Below are 19,053 nucleotides of genomic sequence, written 5' to 3'. Positions count from 1 at the left end.
GACTGAGTACAAACATGTGCACCTGGGTTGTATGGAAGTACGTGTTCCAAAAGATGCAATAAAAACTGTTTAGTTTACCCTGCAAGCAATAACACTTTGACAAATAACAGTTCCTCTTCGTGCATATCTGAATGTGAAAGATATAGTGGTGAGTGTATCAACGGTTGTGTGGATGGCTGGTCCGGTCCAAACCGTCACTCTCGGGTTTACTGTAACACAAATTGTTTGGGTTGTAATGAAACAGGTGTTTGTGTTGGAGGATGCTCACCTGGTTACTTTGGAGAAGACTGCCAGCCTTGTTCTACGACCTGTTACAATAACACATGTCACCCTGAGAGTGGGTTTTGTGTGAGTGGGTGTATCAGGGGACAGCATGGACAATTCTGTAAACTCTCCTGTGCGAACTGTTTGGGTGGTGCCTGTCATGCTGGCAGTGGGAAATGCGCTGAAGGTAATGTTAGATCAATTAGGAGAGTTCGACATGTCTGCTGTTGAATTACATGACACCATAAGATGTCATTGAAGTGGAGGCTCTTCTGTAGAAAATGTTTCCGACTGGACTGACGAAAACACATGAAAGTAATGTAAATAATCAACAATGTGTGACCATATATAATGTCGTAATGTCATAACAGGCACTTTGCTGTCACGACTAGTACTGTAATGAATGTTTCACTATGGCGGCGAAAAACCATAGCTATATATAGCGTATTCTATCTGTTTTTCACAAGAACTGTCAGAAATGGCTTGGAAAACCTCGCAACAGTTAACAAACTTTGCTTGATATGTAAAAGTATTCTACAAGCTTCATGTTGTTTAAACAAGCTTTTCATAAGTCAGAATCGTAAAACTGACAATCGTTTAGCAGTGATTTCTTGCATCCTTGAAATTGGGTTTGTGGTCATTTGCTATTGTACAGTGTGACCACATGGTGACACTTTAGTACCATACCAACAGTAATACTGGCTCGGTGAACACGTTGTTTTCACGGATAAATCTATGTCATACCTCGGCAATAGTAAATTTGGCATGTTTCAGAGATCACTCGGAGCACCATGACTGTGATATCAGCAGTACTGTTCACATCGTGTATACTTCTGATCGCTGATGTAGTTGGTATCTACCTTTTCCGTCGTTGCCGGAAAAGATCCTCAACAAGAAGGTGAGTGTTTTGTTATCTCTATTTTGTTGAAACTCCGTGCTAATTATACTGAACACTATTTGTCACCTGACTATTCGTTGAATATTGATACGATCAATTCCAAGCAGCTTACGTTCAGAGATGTTGAAGTTGTCTGTCAGTCTGAGTCAGGTTGAAGATATCACATGTGGACAAACCGAACAGTTTGTACAACAGGTGAATGCGAATTATGAACGCAAGTTTGCACACCAACAGAATCAATGTAACCCAGTCTTACTGATCATAGATACCATGCAGAAGTAAAGAGATGTAGAACTTTGTTTTTAGAACTCTTGTGTATATTTCCAGGCTCGATCAGGGAGATGTGTCCAGACATACTGAGAGATCAAGGCCAGAGGAAACCTTGGAGTACTGTGCAGTACGTCGATACTGGGAAATAGATTACGATGAAGTATCTCGGCCGCGAGATCAGCAAGAAGGGCGGGCAGAGATAGATGATTACAATGAAGTATCTCACTCTCAAGATCAGCAACAAGGGCGGGCAGAGATAGAAGATTACGATGAAGTATCTCAGCCGCCGTATCTCAGTAGTGATCCCGCACTTCCTCCTTTGACGAGCAGCATTCCTGGGGCGTCTAACACCGAAGACCATCCTGGTGATACATCAGTCCGCTCAGCAAGTTCTTCTCAGTCAGACACTCTCTCAGTGAGGGATATTTTTATCGGTGATCCAGAAATCGTTGTCAGATATATTTCACCAACTGAAGATGCCTAGTGTTTGACAATAGAACACACCAACACAATACTTAAAAGTACATTATATAGTCTGGTTCATAATTATTGAGAATTTTTCTTCTTACTTTGAGCTATCCTAACACCTCAACTGATTCACTGATACTTAAAACTAAGTAATGGTATAAGGGAGGTAACTCTTCTTGGCCTACTGAGTATAGTACAATTAGAGTTACCTCCCCTGAATTTGTAGCAGACGTCATTTTCCTCAGCACTGTCAACAATGTTGAAGATAAAAGAAGGTTGAATTTTGAGTTGTGTAATCAAGGAATTGATGATGTAAATACATTGGCAGAGAGAACAGGAACTCCTCTTTCTACTGTGTATAGGATTAGGAAGAATTTTAAAGAGGGAAAGGATTTTGGGCACCAGAAAGGAGCAGGGAGACCCAGAAAATTGGACTTCTCAGATCGCGTCCGGCTGGGAATTTTAGCGTCTAAAAAGCAAAGGGCAAGCATCTCCAACATCAGGTATGAAATGATAGAAAGGGGATCAACAGTTGTATCAAAATCTACAGTTAGAAGAAATTTGATTGATCTTGGATGGGAGAAAAAGACTGGAATTCCTTCTCCTCTCATGAAACAAGAACATAAAGACAGGCGTGTTGAGTCGTGTTTGGCACATGAAAACTGACTGGGAAAATGTGATTTTTACTGATGATAGCTCAATATGGGTATATCCCAATAATGTGAAAATATGGACAAAGTCTGCGTCAGCACCGTTGTATCAACGACCTAAATACAGCCCAAAGTTTCATGTATGGGGAGGGATATCCTTATTAGGAACGACCCCGCTGTGTGTGTTTGAGGGAAATCTGACAAGTCAACGCTACACTAACATATTAGATAATTTTCTCCTTCCAAGTGCACATGTGTTTTATGGAAATGACTGGATTTTGCAGCAAGATAATGATCCTAAACACACCGCAAAACATGCCAAGCAGTGGTTTCAGGAGAAAAATGTGACTGCATTACCATTTCCTGCATATAGTCCTGACTTAAATCCCATTGAGAACATTTGGGGGATGATGAAGGAATGTGTGAATCAAAAGGGGTTGACAAAAATTGAAGACATGAAGAGAGAAGTGGTCCGATACTGGGACAGCATAACTCACGAGACACTAACCTCTCTGATAGGAAGTATGCCTACCCGTCTTAGACTGTGCCGTGAAGCTCAAGGAGACTTGATAAAATATTAAATTGTTACCTACCCAACATGAAAAGGTCAGTTCACTTTCACAATACATTCAATTTTATCTGATTTGTTCTCGTTTAATAATATGAAATACTTTAGCTATTCTCAATAATTTTGAACCATACTGTATTGTACCATTCTTCGTGACGCCACAAGTTTCTAATTTAATTTGAATTACTTCAACAAGTTACCAGTTTAAAAGGTTCATTACCAATATGACATCAAATAAATGAATAGAAAACAGACTTTCATGTTTGTGAAAAGCAAATTAATGTGAAAAAATGCGTGAACAGACCACTCAGAAACATTGACTACGCCAGTGTATTCGCGGAAAGGGCAAGCAGGTCCTGTTGTACCTGTAATCCCCACCACTTAATGGTTCCTAGTTTCACCTTTCTGCGAGATAAGCAAAATGAGTTTGGTTCAACAGTAGACGGATTCGGAATAAAGACTGTAGACTCCCGTTTCTATTTGTGTAACATTTACCTTGTTGTGTTGGTTCCACATTGCCGTCTGAAGCAATTTTCTCTATGTGTATGTCGTCTGTGTTTACGTCAGTGATGTCCTTCTAGATGTAAATATTTCGTGTACTTCATTTTAAATAAGGACTATAGTCAAGCGCTTTATCGAACTAACTTTGAGACCTGCAGATCATGGCTTATGTAATGGATACTTTCTTAAAAGTGTAAATATTTGTCCGTTAGTGAGGTTTCTGGTGCTAATAAAATGTCTAGCATTTTTTCTGCTCGATTCATCGATATTTTCAGTGGGAAGCAAACATCTTCAATTTAAAGTGTGACCAAAGCTAACGTCATGGAATGTCTTTAAATGCTATGAAGCCACGGAATAACCATTTAGCACTTGTATCATTTAATAGTCCCCTCAACCATGAGCATGTGAGAATGTTTGAATACAAAAATCATCTCTTCCGCAAACTCTGTACTATAGGACTAACACTATTTCAGTGGAGTTGTAATACGATAATTGTTGCGCAGTGGAATTGTTAAACACATTTTGTAAGTACTGAATATGAAGAAAAAAAGAAATGTTCTCAACTAAACGGTAACCAAACAATGATATTGCCACTCCGACCACCAAACTAAAAAATGACACCTTTTTCCACTCCGTCCACCAAACTAAATATTGACACCTTTTATGACTGTCCACCAAACTAAGTTGACTAGATAAATTATCTGAATTTACACAACTGTTTCGAATTATGAATAATGCCCGAATATGGCAACTATTTGTCTTAATTCACAACAGTGCAGACTCACACTCTATTTTTTCGACCCCATCGCTTGCCGTCCAAAGCGCATCTACACGACCCTGCACATGCAAAAAACTCAAACTGCACGAGACGTGACGGTTGCGTTTTTATGCGATGTTCATGTTTCTTGAAAAGGTGTGTTTTGGCTATTGCTTTTCACATATCAAAATCATGAACTAATGTAACTGACATTCTCTTCAGAACAATAATTATTTATTTGTCTCTCGTGTAATAATTGTACATACCTGACATATTCTTTGTTTAAGATCTTCTTTCAATAATATTGTGACTTCATTTTCATTTGTATATATTGTGTTCCAAGAGAAACGATTTCATAAGAGGTGACCATTCACATCTGCAATCAACGTGGTAATTTCATATAATAATGTATGCTACACATGACTGCTACTGCTACTGTGTAAGTTACTTGCTAAATAAAGACAGATTGAACTGAGTAATGCTAAAAACGCTTAGCTTTGTTCTCTAAGTTCGATTGCACTGATAATTGTAAATATATGATGGAACGTACAAGAACATTCAAGTGACAGTGCACATGTCTCAGTGCAAATATATCCGTCAGCGTCTTTACAGTCTACATGACTTCATTGAGTCCCGCGAAGAAGACAAGGGACATCCTCTGGTGTTCTCTTTCCACACGATGGATTCCGTGGAACGATGTCATCAACACACTCCTGAAGATGGCACGTGATGACACCGATGAGACGATAGATGGTAACTGGCGGTCAGTTCTTTGAAATGATTCAAATCATAAACCTGTATCACCAGGAGATCGATTTCTCCTTGGTACATTTTCCTGTTTTGTATATGCACGTTATGCTGAGATTCTTTAAAATTTGCTGAATTGTTATCAAGTATTAGAAGCCTCGCTGGAGATAAGGAAACATATACTCAGATTCCCATTGGCTACTCATCAAGTTGGGGATGTCCTCTGCCCATGAATCATATGAGTGACTAAGGTCAAATATGACGGCAATGTTTCGGCCACACAGCGATGAGGAACATTTGGTTTATGAGAACCTATCAGAAATATCTGTCACAAAGACAGTAAATCATACGCATGTTATCACAATTTGACCATAAAATTAAACATTCCAAATGATAAAACATTCAACTCAAAGATCAATGTTATATGTAATACCGTTAAAATACGAGCTATAGGCCACCATTCACCAAAGCCAGACCACCTTACTGGGGATTATGATGAGGTACAGTACTTTGGGTTCTTGCATGAATCATGTGCAATGATTCAGAAAAAGAAATAAATTGTTTGCTATGTGTTTCAAATATATCGGTCAATGCCTTTACAGTCTAGTCTGTCAGGAGAGTCTTCGCTTCAGCCTTAAAAATGAGCCATTATATATCATGTATTTTCAAAAGCCTCTATTGGGAATCCATATGTAAATACAGAAGGATGAGAATCATATCTCGCTCTCAACTGATGATATTCATGTTTATAAACTGATTAATGTCTAATCTTAGTAAAGGGTCCTGTTTGGTCTGATTAACAGCCAAGGAGGAGTAGGTAACATTTTAAATGACTTGTGTGGTTTTGAGCTCTATACAGAGTGTCGGAACTAGTTTAGTATTTTTCTGAAATAGTGCCTCATGTTACGAATTATAAACTGACTCCTAAGGGGAGTTTAAAGGATTCGAACATAATCTAATGATATACTGTAGAGATAACTGATACAGAGCAATTGAGAGAAGGTTCATCAACTTCCACGTACAGACTGTCACTTAGGGAGATCCTGAAAGAAGCTCCTATATCAAGTCTCAGTATTGGATGTAATATTTTCAAATTACTTTTCCGTTTTCCACAATACATGGTGAGGCCATAATCCAGTTTCGAATTACTTGTATAAACGAAGGAGGGTAGACTTATCCCCTCTCCACTCAACTTTAAGATGAATCACAGGACTCTAAATGGTTGAACGGGAAGAGGCTGGCGAATGTTAAGCTTGGAATTTACTACTGTTATAGACATGATTACACAATGCCATTTAGAAAATGGTCACATGTAACATACGTTATATTTGGAATTATGCATTCTTAGTAAAGTACAAATTCTAATACCTTTTTGTCTTGTGTCCCATCCGGGATTCGAAGCCACACCCTCAGAGTCAGGCACCTAATCGCCAGCATAAAAGTCAGTTTCAATATCTTTAAATCATCAATATCCCTAGAAAACGTAATGAGTGTCAAGTTCCGCTGACAAAGAACCTTTACTTACAAAACGTGAGAATTTGGACACATCCTTAACCACAGTTCAATGGTTAACTAGTGGATCTATACACTCCTCTAGATCAACATTGGAGACGAAGCGTATATTCCCACGCCGATATGAAATGTGATAACTTCCCAAACATTATCATGGATCAGCTCACAGAGGATGAACTAATCTAAGGTTGTAAAGTTTATAAATAGAAGCAACAAAACCCTTTCTCTGAGTCGATTTGTGGTTCACGATGTTGTTAATGAACACTCGAGTCTAGACCAGACATTCCAGTGATTGTCACCGTGCTATACGATGACAGTACATGTGTTTATGAATCCCGCTGCGTCTTGGTAAAAGACCTCCAAAGTCTAAGGTTCAGGATGGTAAATCAGAAGAAGGGATTTGGCCATTTGATGGTTATCGAACAATATTAGTTCAATACCCGAAGTGCAAGTTAAAAATCCTGCCTTTGTTTTCATTTTGCCAACGCATGCAGACATACCGATTCATATGCATAAAGAAACATACCCACAAGATCAGCAACAAGGAGGAGAGCGGAATTGGTTCCCACTGGAATGCCTACCTCTTGTCGAAATGGTTTAACCTCAAATTGTACTAAGTTGTTATCAATGATAAATTCTAGCGTTTTACCTGCTGTTTCTACATATTTGCTTTGAGTTTTGACAAATTGCTCTGAACCTCTCAGCATAGACATTTATGTGAATCTGTGTTAACCACTTTTATCCATAAATGAATCATAGATCAAGGGGTAAAGTTTGTAAAATAAACTGTAGGTTTAATATCCAGTACAAAGCAGCAATGACAATACCTTCATGTCTTAGATTTAATAACACTGCTGAATGATGTTGGCATCATTCAGTGTGCCTTCACTCTGCGATCTCGACGATGGCTCTGCCTTCATTCTGCCTTTCCCCCACCTCTTGTAATGAATCAACCATGACGGCGACCCCCCTCCGTTTGTTCAATACAGAAGCCACTGCAGTGGCGTTCTGAGCCATTCTCGTTCTGCCTTCTTGCTGCCTTCATGGGTCTGCATTCTCTATGCTTTCGTCGTGCCTCCTTTGAGTGTTCACTGGCATTCTGAAAATTGTTAGAAAGCTGAGGGAAGGCCGAGCGGTCACCGTCCAATGAAAATAGGGTGTTAGGAAATACTGTTTTCATACAGTCATAAAGTTATGTTATTTGAGGCATTGTCTGTGCGATTTACAAACTGTTCATGCAGGACAGCCAGGCTTTGGATATCACCTGGCTGGGAATGAAGTAAAGGAAACAGCAAGAGAGTTATTTCCAAATGTTATCTGGTATTTTGACTAATACATGACAGTTCCAAATGGAAGAAAAATCCGAATGAATGCAGATTTTCTGCTTCAGGAAGACTCATTAGTACAAGTTGACGAATAATCAGGACGAACTCTCATTCGAACGACCCACTGCCAACTGAACGAGATGAATCTGAAATCCAGCATACAGTAGACCGAGTTACACATGACCACCATACAATTATCGTACACGCAAATATTTTAAAACATTTACAGTGAAATTACTTGGCAGTGATAGGATAGGTCAGATATCTATCGATTACGTCATGCGAGGGACGATCAGAAACTCCGTAGAATCACCAAGAAAACGATACAAATGCAGCTATTTTTATGTGTTATTTTTCAACATATTATCTGTCAAGAACAGCGTTTTGTTTGACATTTTAAGTTGGTACCCTGAAAAAACGTAAAATCTATAAAAAAATACATCATAACCTGCAGAAATCAAGATATGCAAGGAACTTTTTGTGTGATTGACATTGATAGAAGTGATCTAGAATCACAGTTAGATGTTAAAGTTCACCAAAGAAGCAATTAGAAATTACGATCGCTCGTTTAAGTGCCATGTTGCCTAAAAGAGCTTTTTTTGGAGACACTACCCATTTGACGTAATTTTAACTTATTGCAATGTGTTCCTACTTTGTGCTAAGACAGACTTAGATACGACTTTGCTAAAGATTTCTCCAAAATAGAATGAAAGCTTTTCAAACACTGGGCATCGAAAATACTGTTAGTCTACGTGTGGAATATGTTTGAACTTCATTGCGAAAACATGTCCGTGATATCAACATCATCATTAAACCAACTTTGCATGTAAAATTCATGTTTCACACAGGAACATTTTGTTTCGATTATGCCCAAAGGAAGTTGAAACCTCACTGAAACAACGACCATCGTTCAGAGGGTGACAGATCGAGGCTGATAAATACAGCAGAAACTTGTTTCCTTTGTCAATTCATCTCAATGGTGATCGGAGAGCAAAGGCATATGTGTGTGGAAAGGTATATATCAACTACATATTTATATCACTAGCGATTTATTGTTATTTTAAATCAAGATGAGGTAAGACAGTATTTAATATTTAGGGTTTCTTCATTTATTACAGGACAACAATGGATCTACACGTCACACTTAGTGTTGTACTTTCGTTGCTTTCGACACAAGGTAATTTTTGTAGTTAGCTTTAATTAAACATACATGCATAAAGAGCATTTCACAGTGTTTACACTTTCCTGTCTGAAGTTACATAAGGTTTGACCCAGGCTCTGGCAATGTGCAAGAAAGTTGACTTTCGTGAGTGGGGTAACGGTCATCAAGCATTTCCTGACAACAAGCTGTCTGTAATCGAGTCACAATTTTCTTACGCATCAAATTTCAAGCCAACGTCATAGTTTGTGCCACACTGCAGTCCGAATACGTATTTCCGTTGTTTGGATGCTAAGGACCTATTATCAAACATAGCATAATATATAGTACTATAATATGTCTACCTGTTTGTATTTGTATTTCTTCGTCTTTCCACTGTAATTTAATACTGAACTTGACATTAGTTTTACCGTATTCATTCAGGGATGTTAAGTTTCGATTCCTACAGTTGTTTTTTGTGTTTGTAAATTATACATAAAACTACATATCATTTCGAGATCAAGAAGTTGCTCAAAAACGTTACTGAAAAAAAGAGTGAATCAATGTTCAGTTTGTTTCTTTGCCCTAAGTTGATACCATATGCTAAATGGTATTTGTCGTCATGTTTTCAGCGGAACATTGCTTGGAGGGACAGAATTGTTCGAACTGCTCACGTACATATTGCAGTACAGAGTGCTTTCCTGGGTATTTCGGCCTCAAATGCAGCTTGGCTTGCAGTAAGAATTGCCAACACAGTAAATGTAGTCGAACAAAGATTGGCACCTATAACTGCTCTGACGGCTGTGTACCTGGGTTCCACGGCTCTCAGTGCAACATTCCCTGCACAAATCCGAAGGGAAACTGCACAAAATGTCCTGGAGGATGTGATGGAATGTTCTGCCATCTGACATCATCTTGTGTTTCTGGATGCCAAGACCAATACTATGGGTCCAACTGCAAGAACTGTTCACCCAGATGTCGACACTGTAACAGGATAACAGGGAGATGTGATAAGTGTCATGATCCATATCATGGTCTGGACTGTGAATACTCATGTGAACATTGTTCAACAACTGACTGTGTACAAACATGCGCACCTGGATTGTATGGAAGTATGTGTTCCAAAAGATGCAATAAAAACTGTTTAGTTTACCCTGCAAGCAATAACACTTTGACAAATAACAGTTCCACTTCGTGCATATCTGAATGTGAAAGATATAGTGGTGAGTGTATCAACGGTTGTGTAGATGGCTGGTCTGGTCCCAACTGTCACCCTCGGTTTTACTGTAACACAAATTGTTTAGGTTGTAATGAAACAGGTGTTTGTGTTGGAGGATGCTCACATGGTTACTTTGGACAAGACTGCCAGCCTTGTTCTACGACCTGTTACAATAACACCTGTCACCCAGAGAGTGGGTTTTGTGTGAGTGGGTGTATCAGGGGACAGCATGGACAATACTGTGAACTCTCCTGTGCGAACTGTTTGGGTGGTGCCTGTCATGCTGGCAGTGGGAAATGCGCTGAAGGTAATGCTAGATGAATTAAGAGAGTTCGACATGTCTGCTGTTGAATTAGTTTACATGACACCATAAGCTGTCATTGAAATGGAGGCTCTTCTGTAGAAAATGTTTCCGACTGGACTGACGAAAACACATGAAAGTAATGTAAATAATCAACACTACGTGACCATATATAATGTCATAATGTCATAACAGGCACTTTGCTGTCACGACTGTAATGAATGGTTCACTATGGCGGCAAAAAAACCCAGCTATTGTCAAGCGTATTCTATCTGTTTTTCACAACAACTGTCAGAAATGGCTTTGAAAACCTCGCTTTGAAAACAGATAACAAACTTTGCTTGATATGTAACAGTATTCTACAAGCTTCATGTTGTTTAAACAAGCTCTTCATAAGTCAGAATCGTAAAACTGACTTTAGTTTAGCAGTGATTTCTTGCATCCTTGAAATTGGGTTTGTGGTCATTCGTTATTGTATAGTGTGACCACATGGTGACACTTTAGTACCATACCAACAGTAATACTGGCTCGGTTTTCACGGATAAATCTATGTCATACCTCGGCAATAGTAAATTTGGCATGTTTCAGAGATCACTCGGAGCACCATGACTGTGATATCAGCAGTACTGTTCACATCGTGTATACTTCTGATCGCTGGTGTAGTTGGTATCTACCTTTTTCGCCGCAAAAGATCCTCAACAAGAAGGTGAGTGTTTTGTAATCTCTATTTTGTTAAAGCTCAGTGCTAATTATACTGAACACTATTTGTCACCTGACTATTCGTTGAATATTGATACGATCATTTCCAAGCAGCTTACGTTCAGAGATGTTGAAGTTGTCTGTCAGTCTGAGTCAGGTTGAAGATATCACATGTGGACAAACTGAACAGTTTTTGCAACAGGTGCATGCGAAATATGAACGCAAGTTTGCACACCAACAGAATCAATGTAACCCAGTCTTACTGATCATAGATACCATGCAGAAGTAGAGAGATGTAGAACTTTGTTTTTAGAACTCTTGTGTATATTTCCAGGCTCGATCAAGGAGATGTGTCCAGACATACTGAGAGGTCAAGGTCAGAGGAAACCTCAGAGTACTACGCAGTACGTCGATACTGGGAAATAGATTACGATGAAGTATCTCACCAGCGAGATCAGCAACAAGGGAGGACAGAGATAGAAGATTACGATGAAGTATCTCACTCTCAATATCAGCATCAAGGGCGGGCAGAGATAGAAGATTACGATGAAGTATCTCACTCTCAAGATCAGCAACAAGGGCGGGCAGAGATAGAAGATTACGATGAAGTATCTCACTCTCAAGATCAGCAACAAGGGCGGGCAGAGATAGAAGATTACGATGAAGTATCTCACCAGCGAGATCAGCAACAAAGGAGGACAGAGATAGAAGATTACGATGAAGTATCTCACTCTCAAGATCAGCAACAAGGGAGTGCAGAGATAGAAGATTACGATGAAGTATCTCATTCTCAAGATCAGCAACAAGGGAGGGCAGAGATAGAAGATTACGATGAAGTATCTCACTCTCAAGATCAGCAACAAGGGCGGGCAGAGATAGAAGATTACGATGAAGTATCTCACTCTCAAGATCAGCAACAAGGGCGGGCAGAGATAGAAGATTACGATGAAGTATCTCACTCTCAAGATCAACAACAAGGGCGGGCAGAGATAGAAGATTACGATGAAGTATCTCACTCTCAAGATCAGCAACAAGGGCGGGCAGAGATAGAAGATTACGATGAAGTATCTCAGCCGCCGTATCTCAATAGTGATCCCACACTTCCTCCTTTGTCGAGCAGCATTCCTGGGGCACCTAACACCGAAGACCATCCTGGTGATACATCAGTCCGCTTAGCAAGTTCTTCTCAGTCAGACACTCTCTCAGTGAGGGATATTGTTATCGGTGATCCAGAAATCGTTGTCAGATATATTTCACCAATTGAAGATAAAAACCTAGTGTTTGACAATAGAACACACCAACACAATACTTGAAAGTACATTATATTGTTCCTTTCTTCGTGACGTCACAAGTTTCTAATTTAATTTGAATTACTTCAACAAGTTACAATTTTCCAGTTTAAAAGGTTCATTACCAATATGACATCAAATAAATGAATAGAAAACAGACTTTCATATTTGTGAAAAGCAAATTAATGTGAAAAATTGCGTGAACAGACCACTCAGAAACATTGACTACACCAGTGTATTCGCGGAAAGGGCAAGCAGGTCCTGATGTACCTGTAACCCCCACCACTTATTGGTTCCTAGTTTCACCTTTCTGCGAGATAAGCAAAATGAGTTTGGTTCAACAGTAGACGGATTCGGAATAAAGACTGTAGACTCCCGTTTCTAACATTTGTGTAACATTTACCTTGTTGTGTTGGTTCTACATTGCCGTCTGAAGCAATTTTCTCTATGTGTATGTCGTCTGTGTTTACGTCAGTGATGTCCTTCTGGATGTAAATATTTCATTTACTTCATTTTTAATGACTATAGTCATGCGCTTTATCCAACTAACTTTGAGACCTGCAGATTATAGCTTATGTAATGGATACTTCCTTAAAAGTGTAAACATTTGTCAGTTAGTGAGGTTTCTGGTGCTAATAAAATGTCTAGCATTTTTTTCTGCTCGATTCCTCGATATTTTCAGTGGGAACCAAACATCTTCAATTTAAAGTGTGACCAAAGCTAACGTCATGGAATGTCTTTAAATGCTATGAAGCTGACTGCACACATAAGATCCTCAACGCATCTTTATCACCACGGAATAACCATTTAGCACGTGTATCATTTAATAGTCCCCTCAACCATGAGCATGTGAGAATGTTTGAATACAAAAATCATCTCTTCCGCAAACTCTGTACTATAGGACTAACACTATTTCAGTGGAGTTGTAATACGATAATTGTTGCGCAGTGGAATTGTTAAACAAATTTTGTAAGTACTACATATGAAGAAAAAAAGAAATGTTCTCAACTAAACGGTAACCAAACAATGACATTGCCACTCCGACCACCAAACTAAAAAATGACACCTTTTTCCACTCCGTCCACCAAACTAAATATTGACACCTTTTATGACTGTCCACCAAACTATGTTGACTAGATAAATTATCTGAATTTACACAACTGTTTCGAATTATGAACAATGCCCGAATATGGCAACTATTTGTCTTAATTCACAACAGTGCAGACTCACACTCTATTTTTTCGACCCCATCGCTTGCCGTCCAAAGCGCATCTACACGACCCTGCACATGCAAAAAACTCAAACTGCACGAGACGTGACGGTTGCGTTTTTATGCGCTGTTCATGTTTCTTGAAAAGGTGTGTTTTGGCTATTGCTTTTCACATATCAAAATCATGAACTAATGTAACTGACATTCTCTTCAGAACAATAATTATTTATTTGTCTCTCGTGTAATAATTGTACATACTTGACATATTCTTTGTTTAAAATTTTCTTGCAATAATATTGTGACTTCATTTTCATTTGTATATATTGTGTTCCAAGAGAAACGATTTCATAAGAGGTGACCATTCACATCTGCAATCAACGTGGTAATTTCATATAATAATGTATGCTACACATGACTGCTACTGCTACTGTGTAAGTTACTTGCTAAATAAACACAGATTGAGTTGAGTAATGCTAAAAAGGCTTAGCTTTGTTCTCTAAGTTCGATTGCACTGATAATTGTAAATATATGATGGAACGTACAAGAACATTCAAGTGAAAGTGCACATGTCTCAGTGCAAATATATCCGTCAGCGTCTTTACAGTCTACATGACTTCATTGAGTCCCGCGAAGAAGACAAGGGACATCCTCTGGTGTTTTCTTTCCACACGATGGATTCCGTGGAACGATGTCATCAACACACTCCTGAAGATGGCACATGATGACACCGATGAGACGATAGATGGTAACTGGCGGTCAGTTCTTTGAAATGATTCAAATCATAAACCTGTATCAACAGGAGATCGATTTCTCCTTGGTACATTTTCCTGTTTTGTACATGCACGTTATGCTGAGATTCTCTAAAATTTGCTGAATTGTTATCAAATAACAGAAGCCTCGCTGGAGATAAGGAAACATATACTCAGATTCCCATTGGCTACTCATCAAGTTGGGGATGTCCTCTGCCCATGAATCATATGAGTGAGTAAGGTCAAACATGACGGCAATGTTTCAGCCACACAGTGATGAGGAACATTTGGTATAACTAAGAGAAATATCTGTCACAAAGACAGTAAATCATAAGCATGTTATCACAATTCTGCCATAAAACTAAACAATTCAAATGATAAAACATTCTACTCAAAGATCAATGTTGCATGTAATACCATTAAAATACGAGCTGTAGACCACGAGTCACCAACGCCAGACCACCTTACTGGGATTTATGGAGAGGTACAATACTTTGGCCTCCTGCATGAACCACAATAGGATTGGCGTCATGAATTTGATCGGTGGCAGTCGTAGGAAAAGTTACCCATAAACTAAAACATGTCACAACATGTGAGCATAAATACTAGTTACCTGCAAAGTACTACAATAACATGTATACTAGCATTCTGTCGCCAGAGGTCAATCTTTTCACCATACTTCAACCCCATTAAATAACACTGCAATCGTAATATTCGTTATAAATTGCACCAACCGCATAGTTACAATACAATCATTTAAAGTGTATTTAACGTGGTATCCCTTGTGAAGGAAAATTCTACACAGTGAAGTAAAGTAGTGCTTGACAGTAACACTCTATGAATACAGAATGGAGGATGCACACCTTACAACAAATATTCATGAGTAAAGCGAGCATGACCCGTTCGACATCGTCAGATTACAACTTCATCATGTCTGGATTGACATCTCAAGATGGTATATCCTAAGGTTTCCTCAATTTCAAGAAGTTTGTTTATACATGTACCTACTTGGGCGTTCCACTTTGTTTATTTCCATTTTGTTTATTTCCATTAAATGTTTAATGTACTCTCTGGTATTAAAAGTATGACATCAAGGAAAAACAGGCTTTTCAAGAGCTAGGTTAGCTGCAGCTTTTGCATAGCCAAATATGTCTGCAGGTTTCGGTAACCAGAAAAAACGATACAGAACTGGGCGTATTACGTAACTCTGAAATAGCAAAACTATGTGAGTGACTATATTATACATTTTTTCCTGAAGGCGGGACAATAAATCATAGAAGAAAATAAATTGTTTACTATTTGTTTCATGTACAATGAATCAAAAAAGAAAATAGTTTGTCTACTGTTTGTTTCAAATATTTCCGTGAATGCCTTTACAGTCTAGGCTGTCAGAAAAGTCTTCGCTTCAGCCTTAAAAATGAGCCATTGTAATGTATTTTCAAAAGGCTTCGTTGTCAATCCATATGTAAATACAGAAGGATAATTATCATATCTCCCTCTCAGTTGATGATATTCCTGTTTATAAACCAACTGATTAATGTCTGATCTTTAAAACTTAGTAAAGGGCCCTGCTTGGCCTGATTAACTGCCAAGGAGGAGTAGGTACCATTTTAAATGACGCAATTATATTAAGTCAAGATTGACAACTGAAATGTGTGGTTTTGAGCTCTATACAGAGTGTAGGAACTAGTTTAGTATTTTTCTGAAATAGTGCCTCATACTGTGAATTATTAACTGACTCATAAGCGAAGTGTGATGGATTCGAACTTAATCTACTAATATACTGTAGAGATAACTGATACAGCACAATATGAGAGAAGGTTCATCAACTTCCAAGTACAGATTGTCACTTGGAGAGGTCCTAAAAGCTCCTATACCAAGCCTCAGTATTGGATGTAATATTTTCAAATTACTTTTACATTTTCCACCATACATGATGAAGCCATAATCCAGTTTCGAGCGAATGAATTACAGGACTCAAAATGGTTGAAAGGGAAGAGCCTGGCGAATATTAAGCTTGGAAATTACTACTATTATAAACATGATCATACAATGTCATTTAGAAAGTCGTCACATGTAACATATGTTATATTTGGGATTAAACATTCTTAATAAAGTACAAATTCTAATACCTTTTTGTCTTCTGTCCCATACGGGATTCTAAGCCACACTCTCAGAGTCAGGCACCTAGTCAGTTTCAATATCTTGAAATCATCAATATCCCTAGAAAAGGTAATGAGTGTCACCTTCCGCTGACAAAGAACCTTTACTTACATAAGGTAAGAATTTGGACACATCCTTGACCACAGTTCAATGTTTAACTAGTGGATCTATACACTCCTCTAGATCAACATTGGAATAAAAGCATAGATTCTTATGCAGATATAAAATTTGATAACTCCCCAAACATTATCATGGATCAGCTAACAGAGGATGTACTAACCTAAACCCTTTCTCTGTTAAACAGCTGAGTCGATTTGTGGTCATAGCATGAGTATGAATTTGTTGTAGCAGTGTTACAGTTTCACTATGTTGTTAATGAACACTCGAGTCTAGAGCAGACATTCCAGTGACTGTCACCGTGCTACACGATGGCAGTACATGTGTTTATGAATCACTCTGCGTCTTGGTAAGTCTGACGTTCAGGTTGGTAAATCACAGGAAGGGATTTGGCTATTTGATGGTTATCGAACAATATTAGATCAATACCCGAAGCTCAAGTTAAAGATCCTGTCCTTGTTTTGGTTTTGCCCACCCACGTTGACATTCTGATTCATATGCATAAAGAAACATACCCACAAGGAGGAGAGCAGAAGGAACTAAAGTTGGCTTTAATTACATGCATAAAGAGGATTACACGGTGTTTACAGTTTCATGTCCAAGGTTACGTAAGGTTTGCCCCAGCCCCCGTTAATGTGTAAAAAAGTTGACTTTCGTGAGTGGGGCAACAATTCTCAAATGTTTTCTGACACACTGCTGTCCGCAATCGAGTCATAATTTTCTAACGCATAGCTTGTTCCACACTGCAGTCCGAATTAGTGTTTTCGTCGTTCAGATACTAGGGACCTATTTATTTAATTATCAAATATAATGATTCATATGTCTACCCGTTTGTGTTTGTATTTCTTGTTTACCCAAAGCCATAGTTGTCTCGTAGGAACTGTACTGCCCCCTTCGTCTTTGCACTGTATTTTAATGCTGAACTTGACATTCATTTTACCATTTTCATTCAGGATTTTGAGATTCAATTACTATAGTTGCTTTTGTGTTTGTAAATTATACAAAAAAACTACATATCATTTCGAGATCAAGATGATGCTTTAAAACCTTTAATCAATATTTTGTTGTTGTTTGTTTCTTTATGCTATATATGTGCCAAATACTAAATGGTATTTCTTGTCATGTTTTCAGCGGAACGTTGCTTAGAGGACCAAAACTGTTCGAACTGCTCACGTACATACTGCAGTACAGAGTGCTTTCCTGGGTATTTCGGCCTCAAATGCAGCTTGTCTTGCAGTAAGAACTGCCAACACAGTAAATTTAGTCGAACAAAGATTGGCACTTATAGATGCTCTGATGCTCATTTGGTACCTTTTGTATCGTTATTTCTTCCAACAGACGAGAAATCTAGGGCAAATCTCACTACTTAAATCACACATAAATACATTTAAGTATTCTGACAATAATTAGGAGAATTGTATGAACTAGATTAAAAACCTGCATTCATTGTTTCAGGGTGAGAAAGCTTGCAACAAGAAGAAATTAGAAGTCAAGAAAAGCGAATGTTGAGAAGAAAAAGTTAGTAGCCTGAAGCAAGAAAGTGAGAAATATACTCTTCCAAAGGAGAATTTTGTTTTTCTTTTTTACATGCGGTTTTGGAGTTTATTTACGGAGAGCATAAAACTGATTCAAAAATGACATCAATCTTTAAGTACAGTGAAATTATCATTTTACAAATGTCCAAAGCATGATTATGAGGAAAGTCACTTGGACAGAGAAAATGTCTAGTATAACCATGATGAGTATCGACAACAGCAGCGGTGACGCACAGAATACGGATATGCTGAATGTTGCCTTGAGGAATGGTTTCATGCTCTTGCTGAAGTGCTATGTGCAGTTTTTGTAGTGTCTGATCGAGGTTGCGATTTACGCTGGTGCATGCTTCACTCAAAAATATATAATATATGTTCAATATTGGACAAATGGGGTGATCGAGAAGGACATGTTAAGACCTGAACATTGTTTCGCTGGAGGAGCCTGTCAAATACGTGCAATGTGCGGTCGAGCATGTTAAGTTTCCTTTTTTAATGAGTATATTATCTATTATTATTTTTATTAACATATTAAAGAGTAGTTAATATGGCGGTAGTTTCTTCTGTTAAAATATTGCAATTGTCTGGTAATTCAGCTTTGTAAATAAAGATGTCTTTGTATTGTAAATATTTCTTAATTGATTAAATTAGTGTTTGTACTGTAATTCATTTGCTT

At 38.3% G+C, this 19,053-nt stretch overlaps 1 protein-coding gene across 1 annotated transcript; it reads left to right on the top strand.

Moving 5' to 3' along the window:
* Window positions 1-1,055: 1,055 nt before the first annotated feature.
* On the top strand, window positions 1,056-18,354 carry LOC137282175 (RNA polymerase-associated protein LEO1-like). The gene is made up of 4 exons (XM_067813903.1): window positions 1,056-1,162; window positions 1,490-1,831; window positions 11,652-12,522; window positions 18,301-18,354. The coding sequence occupies exons 1-4, from the start codon at window positions 1,056-1,058 to the stop codon at window positions 18,352-18,354; spliced, it is 1,374 nt and encodes a 457-aa protein (XP_067670004.1).
* The last annotated feature ends 699 nt before the right edge of the window (window positions 18,355-19,053 follow it).

The sequence above is a fragment of the Haliotis asinina genome, chromosome 4 (assembly GCF_037392515.1).
Source record: "Haliotis asinina isolate JCU_RB_2024 chromosome 4, JCU_Hal_asi_v2, whole genome shotgun sequence".
Classification (NCBI taxonomy): Eukaryota; Metazoa; Mollusca; class Gastropoda; order Lepetellida; family Haliotidae; genus Haliotis; species Haliotis asinina.
The sequence above is the reverse complement of the archived record's forward strand: the minus strand, read 5'-3'. Positions and strand labels throughout refer to the sequence as shown.

Excerpts from the sequence above, each read along its gene's own strand:
- LOC137282175 (XM_067813903.1), top strand. The coding sequence starts at position 1,056 with ATGACTGTGATATCAGCAGTACTGTTCACATCGTGTATACTTCTGATC. Across the intron at positions 1,163-1,489 it reads AAAAGATCCTCAACAAGAAG|GCTCGATCAGGGAGATGTGT; the intron begins GTGAGTGTTTTG and ends GTATATTTCCAG. Across the intron at positions 12,523-18,300 it reads CTCAGTCAGACACTCTCTCA|GGTGAGAAAGCTTGCAACAA; the intron begins GTGAGGGATATT and ends TCATTGTTTCAG.